The following is a 10,182-nucleotide window of genomic DNA, read 5'->3' as shown; positions in this document are numbered from 1 at the left end:
CTGCACGCAGAACAGCTGATCAGCTGCAGCGGGAAATTTATACTGCAGTAAGGGCTGCACAAAGGTGCAGGAGGTGCTAAATAATTTTAAATAAAAATTCCATGCCGATCGTGCGGCTCATCCATCAATCAGCCAATTGTGCGTCATGTCCAATCTTATTTTGAAAAACCGCAATAGAGCAAGTCCGCGATAAAAGACCTGCGAAGTAGCGAGGAACTTCTGCACTTAGATACCAGTAATTGTGAATAAGAACGTGGAATTGCTTAATTTTATTTCTCTAACAATTTGTGAACCATATGTTCAAGACTCTCAGGATTGTAGGTGAGCAATTAAATGTGATGAGCACTGTTGCACTGCAGGACCATCGGGCGTTAGATTGGATGATGGCAGTGAAAGGAGGTACATGTTTGTACATCATGTTTGGTGATGAATGTTGCACGGTGAATTTAGGGAAAATGCTGGTAAAGATAGGTGGTCTTGGGATTAGCTAGTTAAATTTAGGAATGTGGGCAGCAATGGTGATGAAAATAAGGATTAGAACAATCCTAGTACTAATTGTTATTTTCCTGTTGACGTGTCCTGCCCGGCTTGAGGCAAAAGTGGAAAAGGACACTGGCAAATCAGATGAACTTGGCAGCTGCAAATCAACTGGTTCAGATCAAGATGGCCACAATGGGCTTGTCTCCTCGCCTCCTGTCGAATTGACAGTCAAATGCAAAGGAGTTGGAGGCGACGGGGACTTCTGTGGAAAAATAAAGAATAATAAATATGTTCAAAATACAAATTAAGTCCTTCAGCGAAGTGCTGGATCCCAACAAAGACATTCTCTATTTTGTTTTTGCATCTACAGAACTGAACTGAAGAGCTAAGTCTCTCTCTCTCTGTTCCCTTTCTTTTTATCAAGGTTTCCATCGTTTATGATTTGGCATTCTTCTTGGTGTGCTTTGATGTTACATGAGCAGCTTCATAACCACGTGGGACTCTGAAGCAGAACTTTGACTTTTGCAAACACTGAAACACCCATGATAAATTTTGTGTTTATCATCATGTTATATTTATTTTGTTTTCACATTTCACTGAGACACATTCACATTAATCAAGCATGCTATTTTGATTTTTGGGTATTTCATGGTAGGCAGCATGGTGGGCGGCACGGTGGTGAAGTCAGTAGAGCTGCCGCCTCTCAGCGAGTAGGTCGCTCCGGTTCAAATCCCAGCTGGGGACCCTTTGCATGTTCTCTCTGCGCATGCGTGGGTTTTCTCCGGGTACTCCGGTTTCCTCCCACAGACCAAAAACATGCATGTTAGGCTGATTGGTAACTCTAAATTGTCCCTAGGTGTGAGTGAGAGAGTGAATGGTTGTTTGTGTCATTTGTCTCTATGTGTCCCTGTGATGGACTTGCGACCCGTCCAGGGTGTACCCCGCCCCTCGCACAGTGATTGCTGGACATGGGCATCAGCGACCCCCGTGACCCAAAATGGAATAAACGGGTAAAGATAATGGATGGATGGAAATTGTCCCTAGGTGTGAGTGAGAGAGTGAATGGTCATTTGTCTCCATGTGTCCCTGTGATGGACTGGAGACACATGTTGTTCTTTTTGGATACTGATGCTTCGACTGATCAACATTGTTACACCTCTTCAATAAACACTGATTTTTGCCGGCATTTAAACACTCAGTGTCGTTTATTTATATTAATCAAAGATCACGTCCTTGAATGATGTTGACCCACAACAGGACTTCTATTCTGCAGAAGACATCCAGCTTTTAAAGCTTGGAGCTCCACACTTGGCAGACTTTTTGGAACTGAGAGCAAAACGTCTTGAAAAGAAGTTGTTTAATTTGACTTTGAAATTTTTTTTGATCGTGTATCATCAAGATTTTAATAGACTTAAAAAAAAATAAAGGTCTAGCATTACCTGCCTTTTGGACTAAGATCATATTTGAGAAGAGACAGTTGTAGATATTTTGTGTCGTTGAAGACTAGCACTGGTGGCCATGTTGATTTAATTATATGTAAATGTACATTTAGTGATTAGTTTTGAGTGTTTCATTAAAACCCCTTCAGTAGTTCATGAAACATTTTGCTAACATGATGAACACACAGACAGGGCTAAAACATGATCACCCTGTTGCCTTCAGTTGTAGGCGATAAAGAAATGTCCCTAAATCCACATGAAACTACTGAAGCTGCTACTTCTGCTTTTATATTTTAATCTTGATGAATGTTGTCTTTCTGTGTTTTTGTTCGGTTGACATTACCTTCCTCCCTTGCCTCTTGGCCCACTCTGCCACTCCTGCCTGCAGCCCGTCCATCTGGGCCACGATGAAGCCGACATGTTTCCACAGAGGACTGGAGCTCTTGTTCAGCTTCACCTGCTCCCTGACCCATGAGTCCTGGTCCCTAGGAAGGCGACATGTCCTCTTTATCCGTTATTCATCATCATGTACACAAATATTTGAGCCACATTCTCCACAGACACATGGTTGAGCTGCTGAAACACAGACTCGTCTTCAAACTTAAATCTGAAAATGTTACCAGCGAAGAACGATAAAATGTAACCTGCTTTGTTTCTCGTACCTTTTTCTTTCATTCAAACTTTTATTTATACAGGTTAGTCTCATTGAATCACGGGGACTCATTTACAAGAGAGACCCGTTTTAGACAAAGAACACAGACGAGGTACACACGACAATAAACAACAATTGAATGCAAATAAATAAAAATTAAAAAAAGTAGTGTTAGAAAATTAAATTAAATCAAGGTGCCATTTAAAACAAGGTAAAATACTTAAAAAAAAATTAAAACAGGAACATGTTTGCTTTGATTTTTCTATTGAACTTATCAATTGTTTAAAATCCCATAAAGAGGTCAAAGTGGACATCTTCATGTCTTGTTGCAAGGTGTTCCAGGAAACAGGAGCAGAGTAAGAAAAGGCCTTTTTGCCAAGTTCAGTGCACACTGAGGAAACACTGCAGGTAATGATGTCCTGAGAACGCACGCTGTAACTGCACTGTTGACGTGACATGTGGGAGGAGATACCTGTATATGAAGGCAGCAGACCAAGAAGCGATTTAAAGATGAAAATGTCAGTCTGCGTGAAGTTAATGGTGACCAGTTAACCAGTGAACACAGGGTGCAGTGGTGGGTACGGTAGTTACAGCCCGATATGAATCTTAATGCACCGTGATAGACAGCATCCAACATCTACAACGTGCTGGCAGGAGCATTAATGTCACCATAATCAACGACCGGTAGGAAAATAGCAGCTACAAGGAGTTTCTGTGTTTCAGTTAAGCAATAACTATTTCTGAAAAATAAACCCACTTTTAATTTCAGCTTCTTTATCAAGTTTTTGACATGCGAGAGATGTGCAGCGACCAAAATTCCCAAGTATTAGTAAGAGTCCACAAACTCAGTAGGAACACCCTTCAAAGATAAAATAGAAGAAAGAACTGCTGGAACCAACTTCCTGTTTGAAGCAACATCCCTTTGGTTTTATCAGCATTTGGCACCAGTTTGAAATGGAACAAATCTGACTGGACGATGTCGAATGCAGACTGTAGAAGCTGGAAAACCTTGGCAACTGTTCTAGCTCGACAATAAACAACTGTATCATCAGCACAGAGACGTAAGGAGGCGTCGCCTACATTACTTATATAAACCTAAAATAAAGTTGAGTGAATTTCATTCTGCTGCTCTGTGTCACATGACTTTACCAAGAGCTGAACTGACAAAATGATGTGAAAAACTGAAATATCAACGTCAGCGTGTATGTGGTTACAGAGCTGCTGAAGGGAAGACTTACGCCATGAAGGTCTTAACTGGACCCAGGACCTTTGGATCTTCGATCAGCTGAGGATACATGTTGGTGTAGTGGTCTATCATCTGCCTGAGGAGGCAGAGCAAGTATCAAGTATTGTATGCTCCAAAGGGAATACAGGCAGGCCTTTGTCAAAAATTAACAAAATGATCCAGTTTCTGCGTCACTTACTGGGCAGTGAGGAACCCTTCAAGATAACCAGCCAGGAAGAACGTGACCTCGTCTGCTTCAGGAGTCTTCCCATACCCAGCACGGATCTCCAGGACACTCCAGCCTGAGGTGGACAGGGTGTCATTCAGGTACCCGTAGGCGTCCCCGTCTGTCTCCATCACTCCCTCCTTCAGAAGGACAAGCTTTTGCTCAGGATCCCAATACACGGTGGCTGTCGTCACCTCTGCTGTCAACAGAGAAGAAGAAATAAACAAAACAATGTTAATGTCAAACACTGCAATTCTCTAAATTATCTTTTAAAACGAGAACTACTTCTGAGTTTTACAGGGCTAAAACTTGTTTTATTATGACTTCAGTAAATCCATACTTGTGCCATTCATGCACATTTAGATTAGCTGAAGTGGATCATTAGAGCAGTCTTGACAGAAAATGAACTCTTTTATTTACTTTGAGTATTTTCAGCTGTCATGTCCAATCATTTTAGGCTACTTTACATATTTGAGTAAAAGTAAAATGTATGAATAAAATGTTGCATGTACAAGTTGAGCCATTATGCAACAGTTACAAGTCAAATCTCCCGAGCACCAAAGCTCCACAGATAACCAGCAGGGATTATCCCACTTACCGTCAGCTGCGAAGGTCGAAACCATAGGAAGTAAAAAGAAGACATGCAGCCTCGTTATTAAAACCATGTCAGCGATAATAATAATAAAAAAGAAGTTAAGATTGGCGCAGCATGAAGAAACCAATCAACTAAACGAAGTGGAAGCGGAGACAAAATGAAATGTTTTGTTTCAGAGGGAAAGTCCAAGACAGCAGCCCGAGTCACGGGAGCGGTTCCTGATTGGCTCAGGGAATGGAGGAAGGAGGGGAAAACGATTTATAAATGAATGCCTGAGTAAAGCACGCGGAAAAAACATGTCAGGCATAAATTGAATTCACACTTTAGTTTGAAAAATAATCAAGCCACCCCAGATGGGACTCGAACCCACAATCCCTGGCTTAGGAGGCCAGTGCCTTATCCATTAGGCCACTGGGGCGCTGTTAGTGATGGGCAACACACCTCTATACTTATTATAAAATAATCAGATAATATACAATGTGTTTAGGCAAATTTTATTTTATTTACGTATTTTTTTCATGTCACAAACACAGCATCAACGCATTGCAGAAATAAAGCGTCAGAAACGTCAAAAAGATTTAATATACTTGTGAAACGAGGCATAGCGCGCCACCTAGTGGTCAGGAATATTTTACGTAAGTAACAAACAGGAACAACTCCAAGCAGGTTTATTTTTTTATTTTTCATTGCTGAGGGCCAAATTAAAAAACCACAATAATCAGTATGTTGCAATTTTTATTCAGGAATGGTCAGTGGACAAAAAAAACAAAGATCCCTCCGATCTAAACCTCCGAGGTTTAAAATAAATACGTAAAACAAAAAATTATGTACTCGTAGTACTATACTGCCATCTTCTGGTCATAAAAGATATTAATGTATCGTCACGTCATTCCTTGAAGTTTAAACAAATCTTGCCTCGGTGATTAGATCAAATTCTAAAAAACAGAAGAAAAAAAAACTAAACACAAAACAGCAGGAGGTCCAAACCAGACTCTGTGAACCGTTTCTCCATTAAAACACCTGAAGTCTTTGTGAAGTTTTTCATGCAAGACCCTGATCTTGTTCTTTTGTCTAGTTTTATTGGGAAGAAAGGTACAAGTGGAATGTAAAAGCATAGTGTCATTTAGAAAAAAACAAATGTACAGAAATAATGAAAAAGATATTGTTTCAACTTGAAGCTCACGTTAAGAAACAGTAAACTTAATTGCAGAAACAATTTTTTACTAAATTGCAGTTGAAAGTTGTTGGAAAAGCATGTTATTTCCAGGAAGAAAAGAAAGTTTAAATAATAAAAAATAAAAAACATGACGGCTTCATATAATAAATATTTCATGTGTGAGAGGAATTCAAAGTTGTTGCATTGTGTTGTCCCTTAACGACAATTGACAGTTAAATTAATTATTTGTGAACAAAAAGTGCATCAAATAAAACAGAAAATAAATACAAAGGTATGACATTCAATAAATCGCTGACTCACAAACACCATACACAAATTAAATTTCATCTTAGACAGAAAAAAACAAAGGCACATGTGGAAAAGCTTAAAGATCAAACTCTGCAGTGATAAAATCCCTTTACTATGAAATAAACTGTAAACTCACCCGTCGCAGAAAGAAAATGTTCTTAAATGTATAGTGGAGTTAAAGCATGCGACGTAAAATACAGTAAAATAATGACAAATGTCAAAAAGCGAACGTAGCAGCAACAATAGGCGTTAAGTTTTATCAACAGTGTTTGACCGTACAAAGAGCAGAGCTCGGCGAGTGTGTGAGTTAAACACAGTCTCATTCGTCATCGATCAGTTTCTCTGTGCCGTTCTCTTCTTGTCTGCTTCCCCCCTCCTCTCTGCCCCCTGCCTCCTCCTCCTCTTCATCTGTGTATGAAAAGGACTGGCTGCTGTAGTTGATTGTTGTGCGGGACAGGTCCACTTCGATGGGGAACACGTCGGCCTCCTTCAGAACGGCGTAGCACTCGTCGTAGTAATGGGACATGCCTGAGACGAAGCGCTGCAGCTGGAACACGATGTCCTGAACTGCAGCGAGAGACGAGTCACAGATGAAGCCGTTATCTCACACATGCTATTCAGATTAAACACAGATTAAAAGCGAAGAGTAGATAAAACAAACCATGTTTCTGATCCAGCAGCTCTATCTTCTCCAGAACGTCCTTCCTCATTTTAGCGAAGCGAGCGCGGGCCTCCTGTCGACACCGCAGCACCAAACGGTACTCGTAGTTACCGGTGCTGACCCGATAAAGAGGCTCCCCCATGGCCTGTTTACACATTTATGAGGTCAGAACACGAAACACTGATCGAACATGCAAGGAGCGAACACAGAAACATCTTTGTAACTTAATTTAATACGATAACATGTAAAAAAAATACAATAAAAACACATCTCAGCTCAAACACCACAGAATTATTCTGCTAACACAATGGTCTTTAAGTTACTTTGTAAGTGGGAGGTAAAAAATAAATAAATAAACAGGAATCCATTTAGTTTTTCTTTGCTTTTAAACAGAAAAACGTGATCCCTGATCCGAACCTGAGTGGTGTTCAGTTGAAGGACTCTGTGTGAGGCATGGTCCAGAACAAGCACCATGTCTGAGCAAAGCGTGGTCCATCAGTGTACTTGGTACCAGACCGCCTTAGGTCAAAGGTCAAGGATTGATTTTGTAATCGTGTCGTTGGACCTGCAGCCCCAGGTCTTGGACACTCAGGTGAAGAGAGGAGCAGAGCTGTCAGCTGATCACCTCCTGGTGGAGAGTTGGATCTGGTGGTGCGGGAGGCTGCCAGACAGACCTGGTAAACCCAAACTCACAATGAGTGTGAACTGGGAATGTCTGGTGGAGCCCGTGGTTTGTGCAGCTTTCAACTCACACCACCAGCAGAGTTTTTCACACGTCCTGGGGGAGGTCAGGATATAGAATCTGAATGGGCCATGTTCAGGACCTCTATTGCAGATGCAGTTTCCAGGAGCTGTGGCCTGAAGGTCACTGGTGCCTTTCAGGGAGGCAACCAAAGGACCCGCTGGTGGACTCCAGCAGTGATGGAGACCATCAAGCTGAAGGAGGAGGCCTCCAGGGTTGCTTGGTTGTTCCGGACGACTCCTAAAACTGTTGACAGGTACAGGGTAAACTTGAACATGGGAGGAATTCTGGGAGGCCAGGGAGAAGGACTTTCAGTCGACCTCAAAGAAGTTCTTGTAAACGGTTCAGCAACCCAGGAAAGGACAGCGGACTCTACCCCAGGCTGTGCTTGATTTGGGACCTGCTGACCCGAACTGAGGATACTGATGAACGGTGCAAGGAGGACTTCAAGGATCTCCTTAATACACCCAACATGTCCACCTTTGAGAAGACAAAGTCTGAGGACTCGGGGGAAGACGAGTCCATTACTATGGCAGAGGCTACCGAAATGGTCAAAAAGCTCCTCGGGGGCGGAGGGGGGGGGCAGGCGTGGATGAGAGTCGCCCCGAGATGCTGAAGGCTCTGGATGTTGTGGGACTGTCATGGTTGACACGTCTCTTCAATGTTACATGGAGGACTGGGACAACACCTGTGGAGTGGCAGACGAGGGTGATCAGGATGCCTCCTGGACACCTCCCTCTGGAGGTTTTCTGGGCACATCCCATCGGTAGGGGGCCCCAGGGATGACCCAGAAGTGCTGGAGGGATGGTGTATCGTCTCTGGCCTAGGAATGCTAGAGGGATCCTCCAGAACAAGCTGGAAAGTGTCGCTGGGGAGAGGGAGGTCTGGGTTTCTCTCCTGGTCCCGTTGCCTCCACGACCCGACTACAGGTAAGTGGTGGAAGGTGGATGGATTTCATACTTTAGAAGAAAACTTTTTTAAGAGTCAGTCTTGATTATTGGATTTAAAAAGCACAATTTTGTTACTAATTTAAATTCAACTCTTTATGGACACTCACAATGCTGCTGTATTCTTCATCGTCCATTTCCTTCACCTTCAGGCAGTACGACTGAAACACACAGGAGGTTCAGAACATCTACAGGAGACGCCAACATGTTGTCTTGTACATAAAAACAGAAAAGCACAGAGTGAGGCCTCACCAGGTACTCAAACTTCACGTCCAGGTACTTTCGGATGGTCAGCTTGGTGTCTGGTATGGCCTTGTGGAGGTAAGTGTTCAGATCATGGAGCATCTGCACATTGAAACAGAACAGGTTGATAATGTTTTAAGAAGAACAGCCGAGGTGTTTATAAAGTTTAATAAAATAAGTGAAGATGGTTGACGACGACTGGTCAAGCGTAAAAACAGTTTTTCCCTCTGTGCGCTGGAACAGAGTTGATCTGCACTTACAGGCTTGATGGTTTTTAGAAGCTTAATTCCGTATTTCTCAATGTTCCTGTGAGCATCAGCAAACTTTACGAACGCCTCGCTGGCTGCAGCCTGAGGCTCTCTGACTCCGATGACAGAAAAAACATCTCCAAACGCTGAGAACACAACATCAGGTCAGATACAAAAGCTAAACAAAATACTTCTTATACACTCAACACATTCAGATGTTAAAAATGAGTGTGGCTTTTATTTTTTTATTTAACTTAGAATGAACGGCTATTTTCTGTTTTACAGAATAAAAGCTAATAAAAGCTAATCTGTATGAAGAACTGGCAGTAGATGATCAGTAAATTCAGCTAATGTGACATTTACCCACTACGGCACAAAACACTTTTAAATTAGGGGAAAAATAAATAAATAAATCTGAGATAAATCGAGAAGATGATTCATTTATCTTTTTTTTCTTCCTGCTACTCAAATTTTAAAAAAATTGAAAGAAATCACAGTTCATTAGTATTTATTCTAAAAGTACGTTATTAAATTGAGGAACAGACCTCTGTGAGTCTGAGAAAGCTCAAAGAAAGCTCGGAGCAGCCTCCTGGTGTGCTCCATCAGTCCTGCAAGAAGACACTGATCTGAACCAAACAAACTCATTTTAACTGAACCCATTTAACTAAAACTAATCACAGCGGTTTCCAAGATGGTCACTCAACAAGAAAAACAGTTGGAGCACATATTACTTTTACAATTTGAATATTTACCTTTATAAAGTTCTGCTGTTTTCTCCAGCTCTTCTAGTCTTTTGACCAGCCCATCTGTAAAGAACAAATGTTTTACAGTAATAAATCAACTATACCGTAATTTCCACCGTACACGTCGCTTCGCCATATAAGTCGCATCTATTATGCGTCACCGCTGACGCGTCGTGTTTGTTATGAGTCACCGCTGACCACCCAGATGTTGTGCCAAACATCGATTGGCTGACAAATGGCGGCCGCGGGAGCGTGCACGGGAGGACTTTAACAAGATTAACATTTAAAAACAATTATTTGTTTGCTCGAAATTATAGCAAAGGTGTGTCTCAGTTCAACGTTTCCTTAATAAATGAACTTTAATGGTCAAATCAGCTGGGCGGCAAAATGCAGCTGTTTTGATGTTTGCTCCAGGAGTTCCAGAGTGAGGCAAATGTGGCTTTGTACGGCAAGCCAAGTGTCTCATTAATAGCCACTTTTACCTATTAATGAGACACTTGGCTTGCCATAATACTC

The 10,182-nt window shown here is 41.8% G+C and overlaps 2 protein-coding genes and 1 non-coding gene across 3 annotated transcripts in view; all 3 read right to left on the bottom strand.

Moving 5' to 3' along the window:
• Positions 1–2,262: 2,262 nt before the first annotated feature.
• Positions 2,263–3,827, bottom strand: LOC119421542 (phospholipase B; the record flags this gene model as incomplete). Its single annotated transcript, XM_037688888.1, is given in 2 exon segments — positions 2,263–2,404; positions 3,810–3,827. Coding segments are annotated over 2 exon segments (147 nt in total), but the record flags the coding sequence as incomplete, so codon positions are not given.
• A 1,135-nt stretch (positions 3,828–4,962) lies between these two features.
• trnar-ccu lies at positions 4,963–5,035 on the bottom strand. The gene has a single exon. It is a non-coding gene; the product is annotated as a tRNA-Arg (tRNA).
• Positions 5,036–6,332: 1,297 nt separating this feature from the next.
• The window catches only part of pick1 (protein interacting with prkca 1), an 8,447-nt gene continuing 4,597 nt past the window's right edge, over positions 6,333–10,182 (bottom strand). The window contains exons 3-9 of the mRNA XM_037688495.1: positions 9,676–9,729; positions 9,469–9,531; positions 8,936–9,069; positions 8,685–8,777; positions 8,543–8,593; positions 6,744–6,888; positions 6,333–6,649 (exon numbers count right to left, since the gene is read on the bottom strand). Of these exons, the coding sequence (XP_037544423.1) occupies positions 6,402–6,649; positions 6,744–6,888; positions 8,543–8,593; positions 8,685–8,777; positions 8,936–9,069; positions 9,469–9,531; positions 9,676–9,729 (788 nt within the window). The 3' untranslated portion in view covers positions 6,333–6,401. The remainder of the gene's footprint in view (positions 6,650–6,743; positions 6,889–8,542; positions 8,594–8,684; positions 8,778–8,935; positions 9,070–9,468; positions 9,532–9,675; positions 9,730–10,182) is intronic.

Source organism: Nematolebias whitei, chromosome 15, assembly GCF_014905685.2.
Source record: "Nematolebias whitei isolate Nwh7 chromosome 15, NemWhi1, whole genome shotgun sequence".
NCBI classification, from domain to species: Eukaryota; Metazoa; Chordata; class Actinopteri; order Cyprinodontiformes; family Rivulidae; genus Nematolebias; species Nematolebias whitei.
The sequence above is the reverse complement of the archived record's forward strand: the minus strand, read 5'-3'. Positions and strand labels throughout refer to the sequence as shown.